We start from the raw sequence: 24,441 nt of genomic DNA on the forward strand, positions 1-24,441 counted from the left end.
AAAATATGGGCTCGCCCTAGAATGAGACAGGCTGGAGTTTGAATCCAGGCCTTGATGCCTCCTGGCTATGGGGGCTTCAGTAAGGCCCTTCTTCTCAGACTCGTATTCTGCATGTGTTAAATGAGGAGGGAAGGTGGTTACAGTGGGCCCACGGCCCAATGCCAAGCCTCTCCTTTCCCCTTAACTCAAACTTCCACCTCTAAGGGTTTCCCAGAGGTGAAACTGGCATGGAGGCTCCCCTGGGGTTGAGAAATTCAGGTAATAAAAACAGATGCAACCTAACAGATGAAGATGCTAAAAAGGGATACCGACAGACATAACACAAAGGTGTCCTGTCATGTGTATCTCTGCCAAACACCCACAATCGTCTGGAGAATCATAAACAACAGGACTCTCAACTCAGTCTGTGTGATGGTTGTTTTCACCCAGACTGTTAACGGCCTGGAGCAAGAATTCCACCTGCCACCTGTGCTGAGAAAATGGCAGCAGGGATGAGGCCTGGAGGGGAGGGGAGCAGTTCAGTCACTATCACTGTCTTTGTAAACCACAAAATCATAACACAGTACCCCTCTGCATGAGTGCTCAGCCCCTCCGTTGGGTCTCACTCTTTGGGATCCCATGCACTGTAGCCTGCCAGGCTCTTCGGTCCATAGGATTTTCCCCAGGTAAGCTTATTGGAGTGTGTTGCCATTTCCTACTCCATGGGATCTTCCCAACCCAAGGATCAAACTGTGTCTCCTGCGTTGGTAGGTGGATTCTTATTCACTGTGCCACCAGGCAAGTCCATCTCCATTGCACCTTTATTTGGCTGTACTGGGTCTTAGTTGTGGCACTCTGGACCTTTGCTCTTTATTGGGGCATTTGGAAACCTTAGTTGGTGCACATGAACTCTTAGCTGAGGCATGTGGGATCTAGTTCCCTGACCAGGGATGGAATCCAAGCCCCTTGCATTGGGTGTGCAGTGAATTAGCCACTGGACCACCAGGGAAGTGGTGATCCAGCACTCCCTTTTTCTTTCTTTGGCCTTGCAAAGCTGGATGCAGGACCTTCGTTTCCCAAGCAGGGATCCATCCCGTGCCCCCTGCACTGGAAGCATGGAGTTTTAACCACTGGACCGCCAGGGAAGTCCTCCACTGTAGAAACAGACGAAAAGGCAGAAAGGGTTCAAGAACTTGGCCAGGCTCAAGTTCTCAGCTCCAATGCTTTGGTGTAACAGCAGCTCCAGGACACTGGGAAGCGGGGCACTAGGAATGGAATATGGGAACCAGCGTGGAGAAAGACTTTTCTCGTGTACCCCATGGGCTGCTCGAATTTTGTCAAAAAGTACATGTATTCCCTGTCCAAATAGAATTTTTACATGAAAAAGGGTAAATTCTCCACTTATCTACATAGCTATGAATACACATACACTTTTCTCTTGAAGTATCTAGCGTTCCCATGGGTAACCATCAGCTCCATCTAAGTCGCGGAGCCCTTTGGACTGACTGCGCACGCACCCTCTGCAGACAACGCTCCGCCTAGCATTCCTTTTTGGCGCGCAGTGGGCTGCGCACGCAGGCGTTTGAATTTTCGACCTTTAGCACTATCCCTCCTCCACCGCGGCTCGCGAAGGGTTTAATACGTGGTCTTCTTCCCACCAGTCTGTCTCTCACCCGTGGAACTCCAGGAGTCCAAGCCAGTCTGGCTGGACCTTTCTCCCCCGGTTCCCTCGCCTGAAGTGTCCTTGCCCGACCTTCAAGACCCGCGCCCTTTCCTAAGTGATTTGATTACCCAACAGTCTCTTTCCACAGGCCGGGATCCCTTCCAGCGTATGCGCCAGGTCTGACTCATCCCTGTGTTCTCAACACTCAGTCAGCCCAGGACACTTAAATTCTCCCTTGCTGTCTCACCCCACAGCGTCTCGCCGACACTACTGAGGAAGAACTCGAACCTAAATTCTTCGGCGCCACCCCCACCCCACCCGTCTCTGCAAGCCTACGCATGCTTCCTGCGACGCGCACGCGCACCAAAGCAAAATCGGCGAGCCCGTTGAGGCTACTTCCATCGACGCATGCTCAGTCTGGCGCTCACGCTCGATTCTTGCGCGCCCAGCCCGCGAGCCCGAGACCCGATTTCAGTTTGGTCTCGCGATATTTCATCCAGCTGTTCCTCCCTCCGGCTGGCCTTCCTTCGGTGCTGCTTCCGGGATGCCCCGACCTGTCCTGGGTTGACCGGTACCGGTTCTCTTACTTCTCTCCTGCGACGCTCCTGGGCCCCCAGACTCCATTTACAGGCCGGTGGCTTCCGGTGGACCCTGCTCACCCCTACCCTACCCCATCTCGGAGAGCCCGCTGCGCCCCAGGAACCAATCAGCAGCCGCCTTAGGTAAGAGGCCCGCGTGTCCGCTCGAGGCGGGCGCCCCTACCGGGGCGGGGCGCGGGGCGTGTTTCGGGGCCCGCCCCTTCCTCGACCGCTAACTGGCTGCCCGGACTCCCGGCGGCTGTGTGTCACTGAGTACCCAGCTAAAGCAACCCGTTAAATGCTGGCTGGGTTGGCGGGAGTTCGGTGGAGAGGAGACAGATGATATGTGTATAGCAATTTCAGTTCTGGGGGACGATTAATAGTGAGGGCCTGTAAACTAGCGGCAAAGTACTGCGAAATCCCTTTAATAACGTGCAAAGAGAAATTTAAGTCCTGGGGACACTCGTAGAGGGCCTCCAAACGGATCCTTGACTTTCGTCTTCCAAATGACAACAGATACTGCATAAATAGAAATTTAAGTTCTGGGGTTCTCCCGTGGGAGGCTTCTAAACAGATTCATAATTATAAGGACGTCCCCTGAGTAAAACATTCTAGACTCTAGTTCCAGGGGAGACCCCATATAAAAGACTGTACATATATATGTAATTGTTAGAGAGTGTTTTAGAAAAAGTGTGAATAGATTCAAGTACTGGGGGGTGTTGCTTCATTATACCATAAATACAGGGTTAGGAATTGGGAGACTCTCCAGACAACTTGGAGATAGACACTTTGATTCTGGGAGATCCCCCAAAAGGGGCTTGTTAAGAGATGCCTGAGTACTGAGGAAGTTCCTCAAAGAGCCTTAATTTAATTAGGCTCTTAATTTCTGGGAGGTCGCCTTAAGAGTCCTGTAAATAAACACAAATAGACTGGCTTTATACTTTTTTGGGGGTCGAATCCCCAGAGGAGCCTAGAGACAATGTTTCGAGTCCCCAGAATGCTTGTAGGTGAACTCTTAAACTCTGGGGAACTCCCCTTCAGGGCTGTAGAATTGACTCAAATTCTGTGTGAGTTCCCAGAATAACATGCATAGGAAGAGGATCCTGCTCAGGCAGAATCCCCATTGAGACAAGAAAACAGACACTTAAGTGCAGGGAAGGTCTCCAGGATAAAGTGTAAACAGACCCTTAATTGCACAAGAGTCCCAGTTTCTGAGGGGACTCTCCATGACTGTAAACAGTCATTTAAGTGCTGAATCAGTTTCCATAAGCATCTTTAAACTGGCCTTGCCCTCCTTTGTCTCAGAAGGCAGTCTTCCATCTAGTTTGTGGCTGGGGAAGAGGTCGTGTAAAGCAGTGGGAGAGGAGCTAGACAAAATTACTAGCTAGCAAAATTACTCCTGCATCCAGTAAACAGTTATTTCTGTTCTAGCGAAAGTGTCTCACACAGAGACCTGTTAATGTCACTGTGTAATGGGGTAGGAGGTGGAGCGATTCATAGAATGATTTGAAGGCACCTAAGAGCTAAGCAAAGGTCAGCATACTTTTTCTGTAAAGGTCCAGAGGGTAGTTATTTTAGACTCGGCAGTCTGGACTGCTCTGCCATTGTTTCAAGAAGCCAGCCATAGACTGTTTATAAATTGATGGATGTGGCCGTATTTCAATAAAACTATTCCCCAAAACAGAAGGCAGACCAGCTGTGGCCCTGTGAGCTACTCAGAGATTTCCCTGGAATGAGGTGTAAACAGCTGGATAAACTCCCTGCTACTGCTACTGCTAAGTCGCTTCAGTCGTGTCCGACTCTGTGCCACCCCATGGATTGCAGCCCACCAGGCTCCCCAGTCCCTGGGATTCTCCAGGCAAGAACACTGGAGTGGGTTGCCATTTCCTTCTCCAGTGCATGAAAGTGAAAAAATAAAGTGAAGTCGCTCAGTCGTGTCTGACTCCTAGGGACCCCATGGACTGCAGCCCACCAGGCCCCTCTGTCCATGGGATTTTCCAGGCAAGAGTACTGGAGTGGGGTGCCATTGCCTTCTCCGGGATAAACTCCCTAGGGACCTATAAAAGAAAGAAAGAAAGTGAAGTCACTCAGTCCTGTCTGACTCTTTGCAACCCCATGGACTGTAGCCTACCAGGCTCCCCTGTCTGTGGGATTTTCCAGGCAAGAGTACTGGAGTGGGTTGCCATCTCCTTCTCCGGGGGATCTTGCAACCCAGGGATTGAGCCCAGGTCTCCTGCATTGCAGGCAGACGCTTTACCATCTGAGCCACCAGGGCTAGAGAGTGGGTCATGGAGGTGACTATATATTTTATAATGTCTTAGATTAAACCCTGGTGAGAGCTTGGAGTTTGAGGGGTGGCAGACCATCAGAAATGGAAGGTAAACACACTGAAAGCAGAGGGACACCAGATGAAAATGGGTCCTTGAGTATTGGAGCCCCCCCCCCCAAACATGTGCTGTTGGCTTATCAGAAGAGTAGTTGTCAAACTGGAAATCACGTTACAAATATGTTTGGACAGGATTTGCTACACTTTGGGAAAGAGTGTGTCCCATTTTGGGGGGTTTCCCTGGTGCCTCAGTGATAAAGAATCCACCTGCAATGCAGGAGACAAGAGTTCAATCCCCGGGTCAGGAAGATCCCCTGGAGAAGGAAATGGCAATCCACTCCAGTATTCTTGCCTGGGAAATCCTAAGGACGGAGGAACCTGATGGGCTACAGTCCGTGGAGTAACAGAAGAGTCTGACACGACTGAGCGACTGAACAACAACAATATCTCATCTTTATGTGACCCTCCTGCTATGTGTTACTATTTATGCTGAGCAAAGTGATTAGTAGTTGGGAATAGTTTTGGCTTCAAGAGAAGGGGATATTATTTGTCTCTGCATCCAGAGATAGCCAATTTAAGGTTAACGTTCAGTTTAAGGTTAATAGGGAATCTCCGAACCTCGTGTTTTGTTCTGTCCTGCCTTCTTTCCATTCAGTTGCCTCACAGGCCAAAATAGCTGCTTAAACTCCAGCCTCCAGACCCACAGTCCTTTCAGCCAGGAGGAGAAGGGGACAAACGGCATGTGCCAGCATCTGTGAAGAAGAGTTTCCCAGCGCTGCCAAAACACACTTCTACTGCCATATTGTTGACCAGAAAGAATTTAGTCACATGGCCACACCTAACTGTAGACCAGCCCGAGAAGTGTATCCTGGATAACCATGTACCCGGCTCAGAACTGCGGGTTTTATTTCTTTGAAAGAAGTGAAGCATGGATGCTGGGAGCCCACTGGCAATCACTGCCACAGCCACAGAGCTCTCTTGAAAGGATGTGCTTTCTTGTATTCCAGGGTAAGCCAGATGGAGTGAGGAGAGACTCTCTTCACCCTGGAATCAACCTCATTCTCCCCGCAGGTGACCATGTCTGAGTCTGGGCACAGTCAACCGGGGCTCTATGGGATAGAGAGGCGGCGGCGCTGGAAGGAGCCGGGCCCTGGCGGCCCCCAGAATCTCTCCGGGCCCGGAGGTCGGGAGAGGGATTACATCGCACCCTGGGAAAGAGAGAGACGGGTGAGTGTCTGGGTCCAAGGGCGGCGTTCATGCGTCTCCTCATTCCACAAAGTTTTGTTAAGCGCCTGCCTTGTGCCAGGGATGTATCTGTGGACAAGACGAACGGTCCTCAGAGAACGATAAAGGGGCTGTCTTAGATGAAGTGGTCAGAGGAGGCTTCTTTGAAGAGCTGACTCATGAGCAGAGACCTGAGGTGAGAGGACAAGCCCTGACAGTCTGAATAAAGAGCCTTCAAAACAGAAAAACAGCCAGTGTGAAGGCCCTGATGCCTTTATCTGGTGTGTTCAAAGAGGAGCCTGGGGGGCACCAGTGACTGCAGTGGATGAAGAAGGGAGAGCGATAGAAGATGAGGTCAGAGGACACTGGGGCCAGGCCATGTGGGATCTGCTCGGCCTTGGGAAGCACTTTGGATCTGATGCTGGGAGGGATTGGGGGCAGGAGGAGAAGGGGACGACAGAGGATGAGATGGCTGGATGGCATCACTGACTCGATGGACGTGAGTCTGAGTGAACTCCGGGAGTTGATGATGGACAGGGAGGCCTGGCGTGCTGCAATTCATGGAGTCGCAAAGAGTCGGACAAGACTGAGCGACTGAACTGAACTCAGTGGGATTGGCATTGGAGTTGGAGCTGAGAGGTGCCAGAGCTCCTGTCTTCCAGAGTTGTGTAATTGTAGTGGCCATTTCTGTTTGCTGAGCAGTGTGCTGGCGCTCTGCAAAGTGCTTTCCGTCCTTTGGTTCTTCTTGAACTCCTGCAGCTGCCCTGTGAAGTGGAGCCTACATTTGACCTGACTTTCAGTAATGAGGAGATGAGTCTTAGAGGGGAAGGGACACCCCCAAAGTCACAGGTCAATAACCTATGGAGCCAGAACTCGAACCCAAATCCAAGGGAGCCTAAGGCATAGCACCCTCACGCCCAGTCTAGAGACTGTCCTGTCCTGGGATTCAGGACTTGGGAACTTCAGCCTGGGCCCTGCCCCACCCTGCTCCTCTCACTGCCAGAACCACACTCCCAGGTTCTTTCTCCAGCACCCTGCCCACCTCTGAGGGCTGTTTGTGGGGAGGTGGAAGAAGGTAACAGTTGGGACAGTTTCTGAGCCCTAAAATGGTACACATGAAGGAAATTTCTTCACAGGGGGCTTGGCTCTTGCTCCTTCCCTTGGGTCTCAGGGTAAGTGGTAACAACAGTCTCCCCTCCCACACACATCCGTCTGGGGAGTGTTACCATCTTCCTGAACTTTCAGCTTCAGTCCCTGAACAGGCAACTCCCAGATCTCTGGTCTGTGACTCTGACTTCGCTGCTGAGCCCCACAGTCTGCTAACTGGCCAGTGGACTCCTCACAGCCTCCACATCTCCCGCTGACCCGAGTGTCTTCCTGCCATTTCTCTTCCTCTCAGGATCACTGACAGCCCATCAGGCCTCATCGTGGACACTCCCCACCCCCACCCACCCTGCACCTGTTGCTGTACAAGGTGCCTTCTGACTCTGTCTCCAATCCATCATCATCTCCCCACCCTCACCTCTTCTTTTTTTTTATTTTAATATTCATTTTTAGTTCATTTATTTAATTACTTGGCCGCATCAGGTCTTAGTTGCAACATATGGAATCTTTCCTGGTGGCATGCAGTCTTGAAAGCCCAAGGGATCCATAGTTACAGCATTTGGGCTTAGTTGCCAACCAGGGATCAAACATGCGCTCCCTGCATTGGAAGGCAGATTCTTAACCACATTTCCCCCAGGGACATCCCCCTCACCTCTTCTTTCCAAAGCACTTGGATATCCTTTGGTTTGTCCGTCATAGGCCAGTGAGTGAGCAGGATTTAAATGTGTCCTCAATATGTGGGTGAAGAAACAGATCCAGTGAGGGGTCAGGCCCCTCCCAAGGTTACTCAGGGCACCCGAGAAGGAACAGGACTCTAACCCAGGTCTCTCCCCTTTCTTAGACAGATTTGGGGTGAGTCAGAAGAGGCCTGAAGAGGGCAAGGCGTGGGAATCAGCTCGCAGGTCTGGGGAGGAGAGGGGGACCACAGGGCTGTCAGATAGCAGCTCTAGGTAGCTTGCTCCTGCCACGTGCCTGGTGCCACGTGGACAGCTGGGGAGTCCTGTCTTTCAGCCTCTTAACGGTCCTGTGAGGAAGGAGTTCCTGTCCCCATTCGCCAGATGAGCACACAGGCCTAAGTGAGGGTGGTTCCTGGTCCAGGTCTGCATGACCAACAAAAGCCAGGGCCAAGTTGAACGCGGTTCCCTCTCCTGAGCCCCAGCTCCTCCCACCCAGGCTTGTCCAGCAGAGCAGCTGGCAGCGTGGTTCTGGAGCCAGATCCAGAACTGGGATCTGGCTCCACCACTTAATGGCTGTGTGACCTTGGGCAAGCCGGTTAACCTCTCTGGATCTCAGTTACTTCATTCAAAATGTGGGGCTCAAGGTACGTCTCTGACAGCGCTATCTTGGTAGGTTCGGAGGGGTTCATGTCTGAAGGCATTTAGAGTGGCACTTGGCACTTACCGAGTGTCCAGGGCATCATTGCTGAGTAACTGCCCTCCCTCACCACAGGATGGCAGCGAAGAGACCAGCACGGCGGTCATGCAGAAAACCCCCATCATCCTCTCAAAGCCTCCAGCAGAGCGGGTGAGCAGGGCAGACCCTTTTCTTTGAAAGGGGAGGCTGGGAGCAGTTAGGGCAAGGATCTCTTCCGCTGACCAGCACCTTCTCGCTCCCGCAGTCAAAGCAGCCCCCGCCTCCAGCAGCCCCTGCCGCCCCGCCTGCCCCGGCCCCTCTGGAGAAGCCCATTGTGCTCATGAAGCCCCGGGAGGAGGGGAAAGGGCCGGCGGCCACCACGAGCGCCTCAACTCCCGAGGGCGCTGCCCCACCACCCCCGGCGGCCCCCGTGCCACCCAAGGGGGAGAAGGAGGGGCAGAGACCCACACAGCCCGTGTACCAGATCCAGAACCGGGGCATGGGCACTGCCGCCCCAGCAGCCATGGACCGTGAGTTGGGGGCAGGGTGGGATCTGGTTGGGAGCCGACACCCCTTCGCACAGAGCCTCACCAAGTCCTCTGCCTCCTGCTTTCTCTCGCCTACAGCTGTCGTGGGCCAGGCCAAACTGCTGCCCCCAGAGCGCATGAAGCACAGCATCAAGTTGGTGGATGACCAGATGAATTGGTGCGACAGTGCCATTGAGGTACTAGGGGGCTGGGCGACTCCTGCTCTAGCTTCTCTGCGTTCCACCCTCCCCTCCCCTCCCCTCCCCGGTGCCCTCCACTCTCACCCTCTTGGCAGGCAACACCAGCCTAGACGGCTTTTGGGCAGTGGCAGCAGTGAGAGGGATTCTCCGGTGGCTCAGCTGGTAAAGAACCTGCTAGCCAATGCAGGAGACACAGAAGACTCGGGTTCCATCCCTGGGTCGGGAAGATCCCCTGGACAAGGAAATGGCCACCCACTCCAGTATTCTTGCCTGGGAAACTCCAGGGAAAGGGGAGTCTGACGGGCTCCAGTCCATTGAGTCACAGAATCAGACACGACTGAGCGCGTCCATGCAGGGGTGAGAGGGAAGGGATGAGAGAGTTTTCACCTAGCTGGGCAGAATCTCAATGGCTCAGCTGTGCTGGTGGTTCAGTTACTGAAATACTTGGATACTGGTTGGCCAAGAGGGCTCCACTAGCACCGCAGAGTCCCTGGGATCTCCCCGCTCCCACAGCAGGGCAGCCTCCAGGGCCTGCACCAGTCCTCCTGGATGGTCGAACCCCGTGCTGGACCGGTGCAAACTGGGTTGAGTGTCAGCCCTCCGAGGCTCCCTGCTCCGTCCCAGGAGCCCCCACTCTGGTTCTCACCTCACACTCCTGGCTGTCATACCTACTTCCAGCATCCCAGTCTTTGTTTCCCCTCTTCTGATGTGCTTCCCCCACACCTGACACATCACTTCTCTTCTCGAATTCTCCCAGCTGATCCCCTCCTTCCCAGCTTGGCCTGAGTAGGACAGCATGCCAGCCCATCTGTTTCCTGGCCCCTGCTGCCTTGCTGGGTCCACTGTCATGTTGATATCAACTGGGGCATGGGGAAAAAAAAGATCACTGTCCAGGCCCTGCTATCTTACCCACAAATCCCCAAATATGGATAACTGAAGAACTAAATTTGTAGTTTTGTTTCATTTTAATTAAAGTTAAGTCGTCACATGTGGTCAGCGTCTACCATATTGAATAGCGCTAGCCCTTGATATTCTACTTTGATGGGTCCAGAGTTCGGCCCAGGATTAGATTCTTTTTTTTTTTTAAGAGCTCTCCAGGTGATTCTGAGGTGCAATAGCCGCATGGAGGGCATGACTGTTTTCCTTGAGGAGTGTGTCTCTCACACCCCCTGGTGGTGAAAGTCAGCGTCGCTGGCAGCCCAGAGGCGAAGGTCTCCAGACTCCACAGGACTCTTAAATCCCACAGACAAGAGCCAGGACCGGCCTGGCTCCCCTTCCTGCTTGCTGCTCCCTTTCTCACGCTTTCCCAGTTTCCCCAACTTCCCTGAAGCCCAGGGCCTCCCAGGGGCCACTGCAGTGGCCCACAGCTACCTGGTACTTTCTTCCACCTGTCTTTTTGTTCCTGAGCCTCTCCCTTTTCATCGCCAAAGTCAGGTGCCCCTTGTCCACTGTGTTCCAGCCACATGGACTTCCTGTTAGCCTCTCAACCAGACAGGCTCTCGTCCACTTTGGAGCTCTCACAAGTGCTGTTCTTTGTAGCAGGAACATTCCATGTGTGCCTCCACCACCACACACACCCACAGTCTCTGTGCCCATGTGAGGGGATTTGGGGCCATAAACACTTCTATATCTGACAAGGCAGGGGGGCAGCCACGGAAGTCTGTAGGGCCCCCGTCTCCCGCATTAGCAATGGGCAGATTTATGAAGGTTGCATTCCGGCATCTCCCCACAGTACCTGTTGGATCAGACCGATGTCCTGGTGGTTGGTGTGCTGGGCCTCCAGGGGACGGGCAAGTCCATGGTCATGTCGTTGTTGTCAGCCAACACTCCGGAGGAGGACCAGAGGTGAGGGGGGCATTGGGTGGGGGTGTGGAAGGCCGTGGGGAGGTGGACACCCACCTTAGCAGTCGGGGTGTTGCACGTGGCATCACCAAGGGCTTTGGGAATCACTTCCTCTCCCTTAACCTCAGTGTCTCTGTCAGAAGAGGGTGATGATGGGCTGGACCACACTCTCCTCTTATGCAGCCCCAAGGAAACCAGTCCTGTTCCTCCCTCCCTTCCTGCCTTACTCCTGGAAATGGTGCAGGGCCAGCCAGGAACTGGGATGGCCCTTTCATTAAGTCTGGATTTAGGTCCACCTTGGTCTGAGCCCTGCGCCAGCTGGTTGACCTCGGGCAAGCCCCTTCACCTCTTGGTACCTCAGTTCCTCATCTGTCAAGTGAGTTTTGGGAGGGTGAGACAAGATTGGGGAGGCAAACTTGAGCATGAACCTGGCACAGAGCAAACGCTCCCAGGATGTGGCTGTTTTGGCCTGGAAAGCCACAGTGAGGAGAGAGACCTGGAAGAAGGCTGTGGCTTCTAGACTAGCCTCTTGCCTGCCTTGTTAGGAAGGATGGGGTATGATTGTGAAGGCAGAGGATGGAGTTGTGGGAGAGGATGTAGGGGAGGGCAGAGTTTAAGAATTAGAGCTCCAAACTCAGGGCAAGGAAGAGAGACAGGCAGGGATTATAAGGAATAAGAGTAGGGGACATAGACAGTCTTAATTCAGGAAGAATCAAGATGGGGGGTGGTGAGCAGAAGTAGTAGCCATTGGGGATTCCTTTGAAACAGTAGGGGTCTGTTTTTTTATGAAACCAGTGATTTTGCTGTGGACTCCATGGATGGGCCTCAGGGGTCCATGAACCCCGCAGTGGTGTATCTAGGGTTTTATATACATCTACAGCCAGGCTTTTCTTCTAGGGAGAGGCTCCACAGTTCCTGGCAGATCTCAGAGGGGCCCGAGGGAAGCCCAGAACGGGTTAAGTTTCCCTGTGGCAAGAACATACACCCCCAGACCCAGAGCTGCGGGCGCTCTGCCTCCCGGCTGGCTCCATCCTGCTCTTCTTGCTCACGACGTCAGCTCCGATCTGGCACAGCTGCAGCTCTCTTGGCTGGCATTCTTTCCATCTCAGCTTCCACCCCCAGCTCTTGGCTCAGAGTCCTCAGCTAGACTCCCATCAGCCTGACATGTCTTTCTGAGGCAGCTCAGCCTGTGGTGTGGTAGACGTTGCTACCAACTTTTGTCATCAGGTCTCATAAGGCTTTTTTAAATTTTTTATTTTGTATTGGGGTACAGCCAGTTAACAATGTTGTTAGTTTTAGGTGAACAGCAAAGAGGCTCAGCCATACATACACATGTATTCATTCTCCCCAGACCCCACTCCCATCCAGTGTAGGCTGCCGCATAACGTTGAGCAGAGTTCCATGTGCTATACAGTAGGTCCTTGCTGGCTGGCTGTTATAAGGATAGCAGTGTGTACATGCTAATCCCAAACTCTCTAACTATCCCTTCCCCCCAGCACCCATTAGTTCATGTTCTAAGTCTGTGAGTCCCTTTCTTTTTGTAAGTTCATTTGTATCATTTCTTTTTAGATGCTACATTTAAAGAACGTCATACAGGGTTTCTGCTTCTCTGTCTGACTTACTTCAGTCAGTGACACTCTCTAGGTCCGTCCGTGTTGCTGCAAATGGCATTATTTCATTCTTCTTAATGGCTGAGTAATACTCCATTGTATATATGTGCAGCATCTTCTTTATCCATTCATCTGTTGATGGGCATTTAGGTGGTTTCTGTGTCTTATGCTTTTGTAAACAGTGCTGCAATGAATATTGGGGTGTGTGTATCTTTTGGAGATACTTAACATTTTTTTGTTTGGGATTTTTTTTTGGTCATACCACACATGTGGAATCTTCATTCCCCAACCCACGATTGTGCCCTGTGCATTGAAAGTGCAGAGTCTCACCACTGGACCGCCAAAGAAGTCCAGATCTCATAAGTTTTACTCCTAATTATCTTGAGAATAGGCTTCCCAGGTGACTCAGATGGTAAAGAATCCGCAATGCAGGAGACCCAGGTTTGATCCCTCGGTTGGGAAGATCCCCTGGAGAAGGAAATGGCACCCCACTCGAGTATTCTTGCCTGGAGAATCCCATGGACAGAGGAGGCTGGCGGGCTACAGTCCATGGGGTCTTACAGAGTCAGAACCTTGAGAATTCATCTGCTTCTTTCCTCCTCCACACCCACCTCCTGGCCCAGGCCACTGCCACCTTCCCTGGAGGAGGCCAGGAATCTCCTAACTGGTCTCACTGCTTCACTTCAATTCAATCAGTATTTACGAGGCACTTGCCATGGGCCAGGCCCTGTTCTTCACGTTGGGGCTACAGCAATAAACAAAAACTGGCAGAAATCCCTGCTCTTATGGAGCTTGCATTTTAATGAAGGAGATGGTAAACAAGCACGTTAGATGGTAACTGAACGGGGAAGGGATATAGGGAGGCGGCATTGGAGCCAGGTTACTGTTTTAAATCAGGTGGTCCAGGAGACATTTGAGAACAAGCAGACTTGGAGGAGGGGAGCAGGGAAAGCATTCCAGTCAGGGCAGGAACGAGGCACCGAGACACCCACATCCTCTCACCGTGGGGTGGAGAGTTTTCAGGTCTGCGTGTCCTGTGCCTGGCGTATGGTGGGTACGCTTGGTAGTGAATAGCTAGCGATTTCATATCGCCGTGTGTCAGCCACTCTTCTACGGGCTTTACGTATGTTAACCTCACAGTCACCCTGAGAGGTTGACACTACTGTCCCCATTTTACAAACGAGGAAACAGAAGAAAGATTAAGGAACTTGCTCAAAGCCACACAGCCAGGAAGAGGCAGAGCTAGGGTTTGAATCCGGGCAGCCTGGGGGAATCTCTGCTCTGAAACACCTCAGTCTAGTAATTTTGTTGAGAATTCGCAGGTCCACTTATGGGTTGGGGTGAAGTCACATGATATAAAACGTAGCCCCCAGACAGCAGGGCCATGGATGGAAAGCTTCACAGATGGGTGGGGAATCAAGTCCCACAGGCTCACTCATGGCCTCACTCTGGAGGCGGCAGAGGCCGAGAACCTGACCCCTGATGACCCTACCTGCTCCTCCGCAGGGCGTATGTTTTCCGGGCCCAGAGCGCCGAAATGAAGGAGCGAGGGGGCAACCAGACCAGTGGCATCGACTTCTTTATTACCCAAGAGCGGATTGTTTTCCTGGACACACAGGTGCTGGCCCCCACCCCCCCCACCCTCCCCCGCCGCATGCCGTGTTAAGCTCCTTCCCTGCGAGTGTCCAGGCCACAGCTTTGCTTGTGTTCCCCGTGGCTCCAGCCAAGCCGTGGACATGCTCATGCCTTTGGGCAAGTTGTGTCTCTTCTTGGCCCTTAGTCTCCTCTTGTCAGATTTTATCCCCCTCCCCTCCCGTCCGTTGTGTACAGAGGCGCCTCAAGAATCAGTGGTCCCCAGCCTTTTTGGCACTGGGGATCAGTTTCGTGGAAGACAATTTTTCCACAGGCTGGGCAGACAGTGGAATGGTTTGGGGATGATTTCTCATAAGGAGCTCACGAGCTAGACCCTCACATGGGAGGTTCACAATAGGATTCACGCTCCTATGAGAGTTTAATGCCGCTGCTGATCTGACAGAAGGTGGAGCTCAGGCAGTAATGCGCACATGGGGAGCGGCTGTAAATACAGGTGAAGCTTCATTCGGTTGCTTACCGCTCACCTCCGGCTCTGTGGCCTGGTTCCCCCAGGGGTTGGGGACCCCTGCTGTAGCCTGTTGGTTAAAAGTGGGGGCCCTGGAGTCAGTCTGAAGCCAGATCTGACCTTTAATTCTTACCAGCTGGGTGACTAAGTTTTAACCTCCCCCATACACCTCAGTTTGTTCATCTGTGAATGGGGTTGACGGTTGTTTTCAGCTTCATAGTCAGTGGACCAGTCCAGGCAGCGTGCTGGGCACAGGAGCCGGCACGTGGGAAAGCGTCATGGGAGCTGGCCTGTCCTGTGATGCCCGGCAGCTTTCCTCAGCTCCTCCGGGTTCCCCGTTCCTCAGCCTGGCATCCAGGGCCCGTGTGGCTAGCTTCCCTCAGGCTCACCATGGGCTCGCTCCCGAGCTGCGCCACCTTGACCAAGTTACTTAACATTTCCATTCCTTAGTTTTCTGAAGCAGGATAGACAACGTTACCTCCCTCATGGGGCTTCTGTGAGGTGTCAGTGAGTGAGCACAAGTGAAGTCCTGTCAGGGCCTGGCAGGAAGAGGGTTCTCAGTACTGTTGGCCGTCAGGACCGGCACCAGCAGAACACACTCTCTGCCCCTGCTCTGTTCCCTGGCCACTGCCTTCTCCCTGAAGACTGCTTGGGGGGAAATGCCTCCTCCCAGGAGCCACCGCCTCTGAGCGCCTGCTGGTGCCCATGTGGCCGTCCCAGCACCACTCATGACTGACCTCGGTCTGGTTCTCGTGTACGACACTCGCTCCCCCGCTGCCTGCAGCTCCTCAGGGAGCGTTAGTGCAGCAGAGTTCTGGCCGCCGCACACATGGGTGACGGGAGAGTGGGAACCCTTGCACAAACGTGGGATGAGGCCTGCGTGCTAGGACCCCCGGCACCTAGAGACACAGTGACATGGCTGTGGGCGGGGCTGGGAGCTCTGTGGAGCAGAACAGAAGTTAAGATCCAAATACCACTGTGGTGTCTGGATCCAGTTATAGAAAGTGAGCCCTTGGGAAAACCTCTTTCTTAAAGGATTCCACCAAGTGCAATAAGAAATAGATAGCCCAGCCACTAATTTAGGCTCTTGTTTTTCTAAATGGAATGTTCCTTTAAGAAGAGGTGATGAGCTCACCGCGGATTCTTGCACACCCACTGATACCGTTTTTAAAATCCTCACCAATCTTCACATTAATCATGGTTATTTGACCTAAGTAATTGTCTTAGTGAAATTTTGAAGGCATTTGAAACAACAAAACAAGGGTGTTGTAGGGACATGACTCATTCATGTAGATGTTAGATTTATTAGCCCTGGAAGTGTTCTTCTAGGGCAGGCGACACTTGAGAGCAGTGAGGATTTGCAAAAGAGCTGGGGAAGGTGAAACTGCTTTGAGACTTTTTTCTTTCACTTCCTCTGGCTGATTAGCTGTGTACTAATTAGAAGGAAGCTGCCTGTGTTTCCAAACTTTCTTTGTCCTGAGAGGCAGTGTACTTGCCATCACCAAGTGGAACTTGGGTGACTGTGTACCCTGGGATCCCTGACAGTCCTCTTTCTTCCTACCCCAGCCCATCCTGAGTCCCTCCATCTTGGACCATCTCATCAACAATGACCGCAAGCTGCCTCCAGAGTACAACCTGCCCCACACCTACGTTGAGATGCAGGTGAGGGGACCGAGCCAGGCCTGGGGACCCGGGGCAGAAAGCTCATGGGTATGGGTTTGCCACTTCTACTTGCAAAGAGCCCTGGTACCCCGAGAGCTGGTGGGAGAAGATGGCATCAAGAGTCGGGTCTGGCTCTGCCCCTCGGGAAGGTAACCCCCGCCCTTAAGCCTCCACATCTGCCTGTATGACTAGGGGCTGATCATTGCCGTCTGGCCCGATCTAGGGACAGCTTGGAAGGGAAGTACCACTGCAGTCTGGGCGCACAGTAGGTGCTTATAGGCTCAGAGGCCTTTGTCCTGCAGCCCCCTCAGCTGAGTCCTGAGATCAGGGACCCCATTCTGGACCTGGGGACCTTCAACCCTGTTGTCCCTTCCTGCCCCCTCAGTCACTCCAGATCGCTGCCTTCCTCTTCACGGTCTGCCACGTGGTGATAGTCGTCCAGGACTGGTTCACGGACCTCAGTCTGTACAGGTGAGGCACTTGGGGGGGTGAGCCAGGGGAAGGACGGGCCCCCAGACTCCGCGATCTGCCCAGCTCTCACCACTCCCATACAGCAGCCAAGGGACCCTCTGAAAATTTAAGCCAGAGAGGGTCACTGCCACTGAATCCCCCCTCAGCGCACGCACGTAGACTGCGCCTGTCACTCCCGGTAAAATCCGAAGCCCTTCCCCTGCGTGGTTTACAAGGTCCAGTGTAATGTGGTCCTGGTCACCCCATTGACCTCTCCCACCACGTCCCTCACTCCTTCCATCAAGGGTATAGTGGCCCCATAGCTGCTGTTCTTGCTACTTTGAACCTCTGCTCTCCTCATCCCGCAGCCAGAAACATTCTCCCCGGGTTCCAGGCCCCCCTCATGTCCTTGAGGTCAACCCGAGGCCTCCCCTGACCCACTGAGTCTCCTGTGACCCTGCTGTGGACTTCTTTGCACCGATGACACAGCCTTCTTTATGGTCTTTCTCCCTCCTTAATCCCAGTGCCTCGCACACTGCCTGGCACAAGGTGGACGTTTAACCCTAGTTTGTTGAATGAACAGCGTGCTGAGGAGCTGGCATGTCTGATTCTTCAAGCCTCATGGTCCATCTCCTCCAGGCACGGGTGCTGTCCCCGAAGTACCCTGCTGGGCTGGGAGGGGAAGGAGCCAGGATCTGGCAGGAGTGCTGCCTAAAGCAGCTGGAGGTTCCAGAAATGCCCCCAGATAGGACTGGCTCCCATCCGTAGGTCCCAGGAGGTAGCTGTGGGTTGGCCAGCAGCCCTGGGCTCAAGGCCCAGGCAGACAGATGGAAGGAACGGGCGCTCACAGGGAGGGGGAGCCAAGCTGAAGGCAGCAGATGTCCCCAGAGTCAGGCAGCCCTGGGTTTGAATCTGTGTCCTTGTTAGGTGGTGGCTGCTTTTTCCACAGCTTCTTGTAAGCAAACGGTGTCCTGCGATGAAGTGAGTTAAAGAATGTAAAGCGTTCAGTGCAGTACCTGAAGTGAGTTAAAGAATGTTAAGCGTTCAGCGCAGTACCTGGTACATAGCAAGATATTGACAAGTAGGAGCTTAATGTGTGTGCTAGCAACTCTGGGGATGGAGATAGGCTGAGGGTCTGGCCAACAGTAAAAAAAACAACTTGTTGGGAGAGCCGGCTGACATGACCGGATCTAAGTGGCTTTATTCTGAAACAGCCCCCTCCTCCCACCATTGTCTGTTGGTTCAGGGACAAGTGTATTGGACGTTGTTAGGCCAGTCGCTGTCCTTTGCCCTGGGGATACAGGTGTGATGAACAGATAACACAGGCTGCCCTGGGGAGTTCCCATTCTTGGTGGGGTAGGGGGTGCCTTGTGGGCTGACCTGGCCCATGCAGAGCCTCAGTTTTAAGTCAGTGTCTTCAAGGTGGGCTTCCCAGAGTGGGTGAATCACTGGAAACTGTGGGCAACATACTTGTGCGTGTGTCTGTATGAGGAGAATAGCCAGAGTTAATCAGACCCCGTTATCTCTTATCTCAGGTAACAGGTTTATTTTATTTACCTTTATTTACATATGTTTGGAAAAATTTACTTTAAAATCGCATAAACTGAGAACTTATATTGATGCAAAAACCTGCACAGCTTTATTCATGGTTGCCAAAACTGGGGCAGCCAGGATGTCGTTCAGTAGATAAATGGATCCGTGAGTTGTCGTACATCCACATGTTGTTGTTGTTCAGTCGCTCAGTTGTGTCTGACTCTCTGCGACCCCATGGACTGCGCCACACCAGGCTCCTCTGTCCTCACTGTCTCCTGGAGTTTGCTCAAATTCATATCCATTGAGTCAGTGATGCTGTCTAACCACATTATTCAGTGTTGAAAAGAGATGCGCTGTCATGCCACGAAAGACATGCAGCAGCTTCAAATGCATATAATTAAGTGAAAGAAGCCAGTTTGAAAAGGCTTCATACTGTACGATTCCAACTCTGTGACATTCTGGAAAAGGCAAACCATGGAGACCAGTGAGAATACCAGTGGCTGCCAGGATTGGGAGGCGGAGGCGGGGCAGAGACAGCTTAGGGCCCGGCAGCTACTCAGTGTGACGCTCTGCGGTGTGCTCACGTGATTTTTTCTTTTGTCAAAACCCATAGAACAGACTAACAGTAGGAGTGAACCCACATGTAAATCAGGGGCTTTGGGTGACAGTGGAGGGTCATCAGAATGTTGCTAAGTTGGGGGCGCGGCGGGGGCAGGCAATCTATGGGAAACCTCTGTACTTTCCACTCAATTTTGCTGTGAATCCAAAACTCTCAAAAAATAAAGTCCTTCTGGATGGCATGAATTTGTTAAAAAATACGTAACACGTTGATGTGGGTCCATGAATTGGTGTCTAAGGGTTGTTTCTGGATTCCCTGAAATTGTGTGAGGAACGTGGTGTCTGTGTGGTGTTTTTTCCCAGTGTGGCTCTCGCTTTAATCAGATCGGCAAAGGGAGCCCCCTCCTTCCCCAGACAGTGGGATACAGAGGGCCGGTGCTGGAGCGCCAACCTCTTACCCCAAACCCGCAGGTTCCTCCAGACAGCAGAGATGGTGAAACCCTCCACCCCATCTCCCAGCCACGAGTCCAGCAGCTCGTCAGGCTCCGAGGAAGGCGCTGAGTACTACCCCCACCTGGGTGAGCCGCTTCCCCGGGGGCTGGAGGGGTGGGGGCTGGAGGGGTGGACGGGGGGAGAGTTGGGGCAGAAACCAGGAGCGCTCTGGGGAAGGGGGCGCCGGGAGAGCGCCTGCGAGAGCTGTGAGGAGGGGGGCCAGGATTGTCTGCCACTTCCTCCGAAGGCCCCCTCAGGCATCAAGGGCTCGACCCCCGAGTCTGACTTTGGCTCTTTGATCAGAACGGGAACCTCTTGGGGGCAGGACCCTAGTCTTCCCATATCTGGATCCCTGGCCTGGGGCTTAGGGAGCAAGTGTCAAGTTGGCCTGAGTGGCGCCGTGCACCCTGGCCACACTGCCTGGGGCCCCTGCACGCATGTCCTTGGCCTGCTCTGTCCCTGCCCTGCTCTCCTGTAAAGATATGGCTCATTTATGATGCCCCAGACAGGCTCTTCCCTATTCTTCCGCCTGGCCTGGCCCCTGGTCTTTCTGGCTCAGTCCTGATCACATGCCCATCTACTCTTCATCTTTTCCATCAGACTAGGGGCTTCTTGAGTGCAGAAGCCAGATCTAACTCATTTCTCCAGGTCCCCAGCATCAATCAGCACAGGGGCCTGGTACTGAATACTTAGCCGTGATCAGAACTCTGGGTCAGGGCAGGTCTTTGGAGTGAGGAGGGGAGTCCGCGTGGCAGAGCACCAGCTGCCTCTCAGACTGCGCCTCCCCCCCAACACCCGCGCGCCCCCCGCCCCAAGTCTTCCTGCAGAATAAAGCTCGCCGGGAGGATTTCTGTCCCCGCAAGCTACGTCAGATGCACCTGATGATCGACCAGCTCATGGCCCACTCCCACCTGCGGTACAAGGGTGAGGGTCCCTGGCCACCCCCAAGCTGGCCCGTGGCCGCCTGGCTCCTGGTCCAGTCCCACGGCCCTTCTCCCAGACTTGGGAGGGAGGTCAGACGTGGTCGCCTGACCCCAACTTGACCACCCAGCACAGATCTCCCTCCCCACTCCCTGGCTCTGCACCGCGGTGCCTGCAGCCTCTCACGGGTTCTCTCCACCAGGTACTCTGTCCATGTTGCAGTGCAACGTCTTCCCCGGGCTCCCGCCTGACTTCCTGGACTCTGAGGTCAACCTGTTCCTGATGCCCTTCATGGACAGCGAGACAGAGAGTGAAACCCCACCTCGCGCAGGTACGGTTCCCCCCGAGGGGATCTGGGCCATGGGGAGACACGGGCTGCCCTGGTTTGAGTGTGAGAGAGAGACTTCCTGGTCTGAGCAGAGATGCAGGCCTGTCCCTGAGTTGCTCAGACCCTTTCTTGGGAGTGTGTTTCCAAGTCGTGGAAGAATGGGAGGACCTGCACCGAAGCTGAATTCAGAGGTGCTCCTGGGAGGCCAGGGCGCTGTTGACGGGGAGGCTGGCCCTCTCTTGGCAGGCTCCCCCCCTCCCCTCCTAACCTCTAACTTTCCAGGACCTGGTTCCAGCTCCCTCTTCTCCCTGCTCCCTGGGTACCGAGGCCACCCCAGCTTCCAGTCCTTGGTGAGCAAGCTTCGGAGCCAGGTGATGTCCATGGCCCGGCCGCAGCTGTCACACACGATCCTCACCGAGAAGAACTGGTAAGAGTGCTTGGCAGAGGGAGGGGGTCAGTGTGAGGGCCCCATGTCGAGGGTCTCGGGGATCTCTCCACACCTCAGCACCTGTCCCAGAACATTGGTCGCCGCCATCTTGCTGCTCTTCTGTGTGATTTTGAATCCTCACGAGCTGGTAGTGTGTAGGTCTCGTTACCCGTTTTACTAATGGGGAAGGCTAGGCTCAAAGAAAGGAAGTGTTGTATAGTGAGGTCACATACCTGTAATTAGGTGTCACTTGACTGCAAGGAGTAGGAGCAGTGAGCCTGGTCAAGTTAAAGGATTTATTCTAAGACCCTGAGTGCAGAAAGCATAGTAGCACCGGAGAGGAAAGCAGAAAGCTGTCAGGAACCATGGGCGCCGCGTTCTCCAGCTCCCACTGGCTCGCGGGTCCCGTGGTCCCCTCCACTTTCCCACCTCTGCCCTCAGGCTTTCTTCATCTGCCCTCATAGAGCCCTGCACCACCTCCCACCCCTGACTCTACGTGACTTTCTATGGCCAGAGCCCACAGCAGGGCTGCCACAGATCCAGGACTGCCTCATTTCCAAGGGAAACAAGAACTTGAGAAGTAGCTTTAGCTTGGTTCCCTGGGTCTGTCCAGTCGGCTGTGGGCAGAAGGGGCAGGGAGTGTGGGCATAGCAGGATGCCACTTGGCGGGTGCACGGCCTGGGGGATCGGAGGTCTGCTCCTCTTGTTGGTCTGAACCAGGACCCAGCGGGGAGAAGAGAACTGGGGAGGTGGTAGGGTTATGCTGCTGCTGGACATTCCTAAGGGTCTTCCGTGGTGGCTCAGTGGAAAAGAGCACACCTCCCAATGCCGGAGACTCAGGTTCAGTCCCCGGGCCGGGAAGATCCCTGGAGAAGGAAATGGCAACCCACTCCAGTATTCTTGGCTGGGAAATCCCATGGACAGAGGAGCCTGCCAGTCTAGTCCATGGGGTCACAAGAGTCAGACACAGCTTAGAGACTAAATGACAACACAAGACATTTCTGATCATCACAAGACTCGGGGGGCTGAAGGGATAGACCCATACCCATGAAGGCCAGCACTGAGGGGAGTGGGAAGCAGTTTGGGCTCACAGCTGGGGGCTTGCGGACTTCAGCCTCGCTTCCCCCGGGGAGGTGAGGGGCTTGGGCCACCTCACATTCTCCGCATCCCAGGCGATGGGGTCGGTCGTGCAGGGCCTGCAGCCAGGGCAGCGCTGACTCTTGACCTCCCCTCACAGGTTCCACTATGCCGCCCGGATCTGGGACGGGGTGAAGAAGTCCTCCGCCCTGGCAGAGTACAGCCGCTTGCTGGCCTGAGACCGAGGGGAGGAATGTCACACAGAAAACCCCCTTCCGGGCCCCCGGTGGGTGGTGACGGGCTCCCTCGTTCTCCCCCCACAGGGTGGAGAAGGGCAGCAGGCCTGATGGACGAGGGACCGCGACTTCCTCGTCTGGAGACACGAGGGGTCCAGGGCCAGGCCCCTACCCTCCAGGGAGCATTGTTCAGGGGGCGACTGAGATCCAGCCCGGCAGCTGGGCGGGCAGTCCATCCTCAGCCCCCAGGGCCAGGCGGTGGGAGGAGCCTGTGTGGTCACCAGGAAGCCCTGCTCCGTGCCGGCCTCCCTCTGCAGGGACCAGAGCAGCAGGTCCCTCTGCCCTGACTCCAGGCTCCTGCCTGGAAGGTGAGGCATCTGGGGAGCTCTTCATCGGAGTGTCTGGTGGTTGGAATAAACGCAGTCACACAAGTCTGTTCCAGTGCTTCTCTTCCTCCTCCCCAGCATGCTGTCCTGACAAGCCCCGAAATTTCTGGTCCCAGCCCTTGGGGACAGAGGAGCCGTGGCCTCCCATTGAACTTCCTGTGGGGACACGTCCACTGAAATCAGAGTTGTCAGCAGATAAAGACAAGTCTGCTGAGGAGGAAGCCTCTGTAGAGAGGGGCTTTCTGTTTTGTGAGGTGCCGTCAAGCCTCCTGTCTGTCATGGAGAAGAACGTGCAGGCCCTCGCGTTTCATCTGTTCTCTTAAAGATGGTGCCAGCCTTTGGTGATACGGCCTAGCTAAGCGCAGTGCCTAATTCAGTACGTTAAAAAGTAGGACAGGTCCCTAGTTAAATACCATACAGAGTCACTCAGTGTCCACGAGGGATTGGTCCCAGGACCCTTGCAGATCCCCAAATCGTGGCGGCTCAAGTCCCTTAGGTTAGATAGCACGGCATGTTCTTATAACCTACACACGTGCTCCCATCTACCTAAGTCGTCTTCTAGACTGCTTAAAGCACCTAATCCACTGTCAATGCTATAAATGTAAATACAATGTAAATTGTATGTAAATAGTTGCCAGCCCTTGCTAAAGTCAAGTTTTGCTTTTTGAACTTTCTGGGTTTTTGTTGTTGTTTTTTTTTTTTTTTACTATTTTCAAGAGTGGTTGAATCCGCACACGTGGAACCCTCCAGTACAGAGGGCCAACTGCCCTTCCCCTTAGTCAAAACAGGCGCTACCCTTGTCAAACGCTCATACATTATTAACTGTTAGACATGATGGCTTCCCCTGTGTACCTCAACTACTCTTTGAAAAATGGCCCCTCCCTTCAAAGCCAGAACCTAACCCTCAATTAAATACACCATTCAGTTCATTATAGAACCTGCCCTCCCCTACTCAGTTAAATACAGCACACCATCCTAGTTCAGTGTTTCCCAAAATACGTCTCCGAATTGGTCTGGTCACCACACCCTAATCCCAAACTAGTCCTGACCCTCCAATGATGCCACTCCACCTTTGAGTAAAGCGCTTGGTTCCAGTCTAAGTGGCTTGAGCCAGCCTGCCCAGCCCGCCCCCCGTGCCACTTTGGTCTCCCTGGCTTCCCCTTGCTCTGGGGGATAGCCTGTACGCAGTCCTGGCGTGCAGGTCATGGCGGCCCCGGGGGCACTGGCCTCTGGAGGAAAAGGTACAGCTGAAGAGGGTGAATTAAAGTGATAGTCGCTCAGTCATGTCTGACCCTTTGCGGCCCCATGGGCTGTAGCCCGCCAGGCTCCTCTGTCCATGGAACTCTCCAGGCAAGAATACTGGAGTAGGTTGCCATGCCCTTCTTCAGAGGATCTTCCCACCCCGACCCAGGGATCAAACCCGGGTCTCCTGAACTGCAGGCGGATTCTTTACCATCTGAGCCACCTGGGAAGCCTGAAGAAGGTAGGGGGACAGGGAAGAAAGCAAACTTCTGGCCTCAGAGCAGGCCTGGCCGAAAGTGGGGAATCTGCAGATTCAGAGCAAGTCTGACTGGAAGCCGCAGACTCAGAGCAGGTCTAGCCAGAAGTCTAAGAGTTACGAGGCCCAGGGCAGGCTCTGGCCCTGCCACACACTGCCTAAGACCTTAAGCAGGATCTCCCTTTGTGACCCCCAAGATTACTGAGAACTGTTCACTGCCCTCTTACAGAAATGCTTCTGAACCCTTTGCCTTATCCCGTCCCCCTACCCTGACCTGCGTGGTGGACACCCTCCTGACTGCCCTCCCCAGCCAGGCAACTGGCTTTTCCCTGCCTTGTCACAACTTAGCATGCCCGTGTCTGTCCCCTC

The 24,441-nt window shown here is 53.8% G+C and overlaps 1 protein-coding gene and 1 long non-coding RNA gene across 2 annotated transcripts; one reads left to right on the forward strand and one right to left on the reverse strand.

Moving 5' to 3' along the window:
- Positions 1–782: 782 nt before the first annotated feature.
- On the reverse strand, positions 783–1,901 carry LOC113876402. The gene is made up of 2 exons (XR_003506479.1): positions 1,771–1,901; positions 783–1,133 (listed from the first exon to the last, which is right to left on the reverse strand). It is a non-coding gene; the product is annotated as an uncharacterized LOC113876402 (long non-coding RNA).
- Positions 1,902–2,061: 160 nt separating this feature from the next.
- SMG9 (SMG9, nonsense mediated mRNA decay factor) lies at positions 2,062–22,619 on the forward strand. The gene is made up of 14 exons (XM_027515582.1): positions 2,062–2,364; positions 5,618–5,773; positions 8,324–8,398; positions 8,493–8,757; positions 8,854–8,951; positions 10,687–10,799; positions 13,913–14,024; positions 16,071–16,166; positions 16,552–16,637; positions 19,179–19,285; positions 20,016–20,123; positions 20,323–20,451; positions 20,731–20,875; positions 22,113–22,619. The coding sequence occupies exons 2-14, from the start codon at positions 5,624–5,626 to the stop codon at positions 22,189–22,191; spliced, it is 1,563 nt and encodes a 520-aa protein (XP_027371383.1). The 5' UTR covers positions 2,062–2,364; positions 5,618–5,623; the 3' UTR covers positions 22,192–22,619.
- The last annotated feature ends 1,822 nt before the right edge of the window (positions 22,620–24,441 follow it).

The sequence above is a fragment of the Bos indicus x Bos taurus genome, chromosome 18 (genome assembly GCF_003369695.1).
Source record: "Bos indicus x Bos taurus breed Angus x Brahman F1 hybrid chromosome 18, Bos_hybrid_MaternalHap_v2.0, whole genome shotgun sequence".
NCBI classification, from domain to species: domain Eukaryota; kingdom Metazoa; phylum Chordata; class Mammalia; order Artiodactyla; family Bovidae; genus Bos; species Bos indicus x Bos taurus.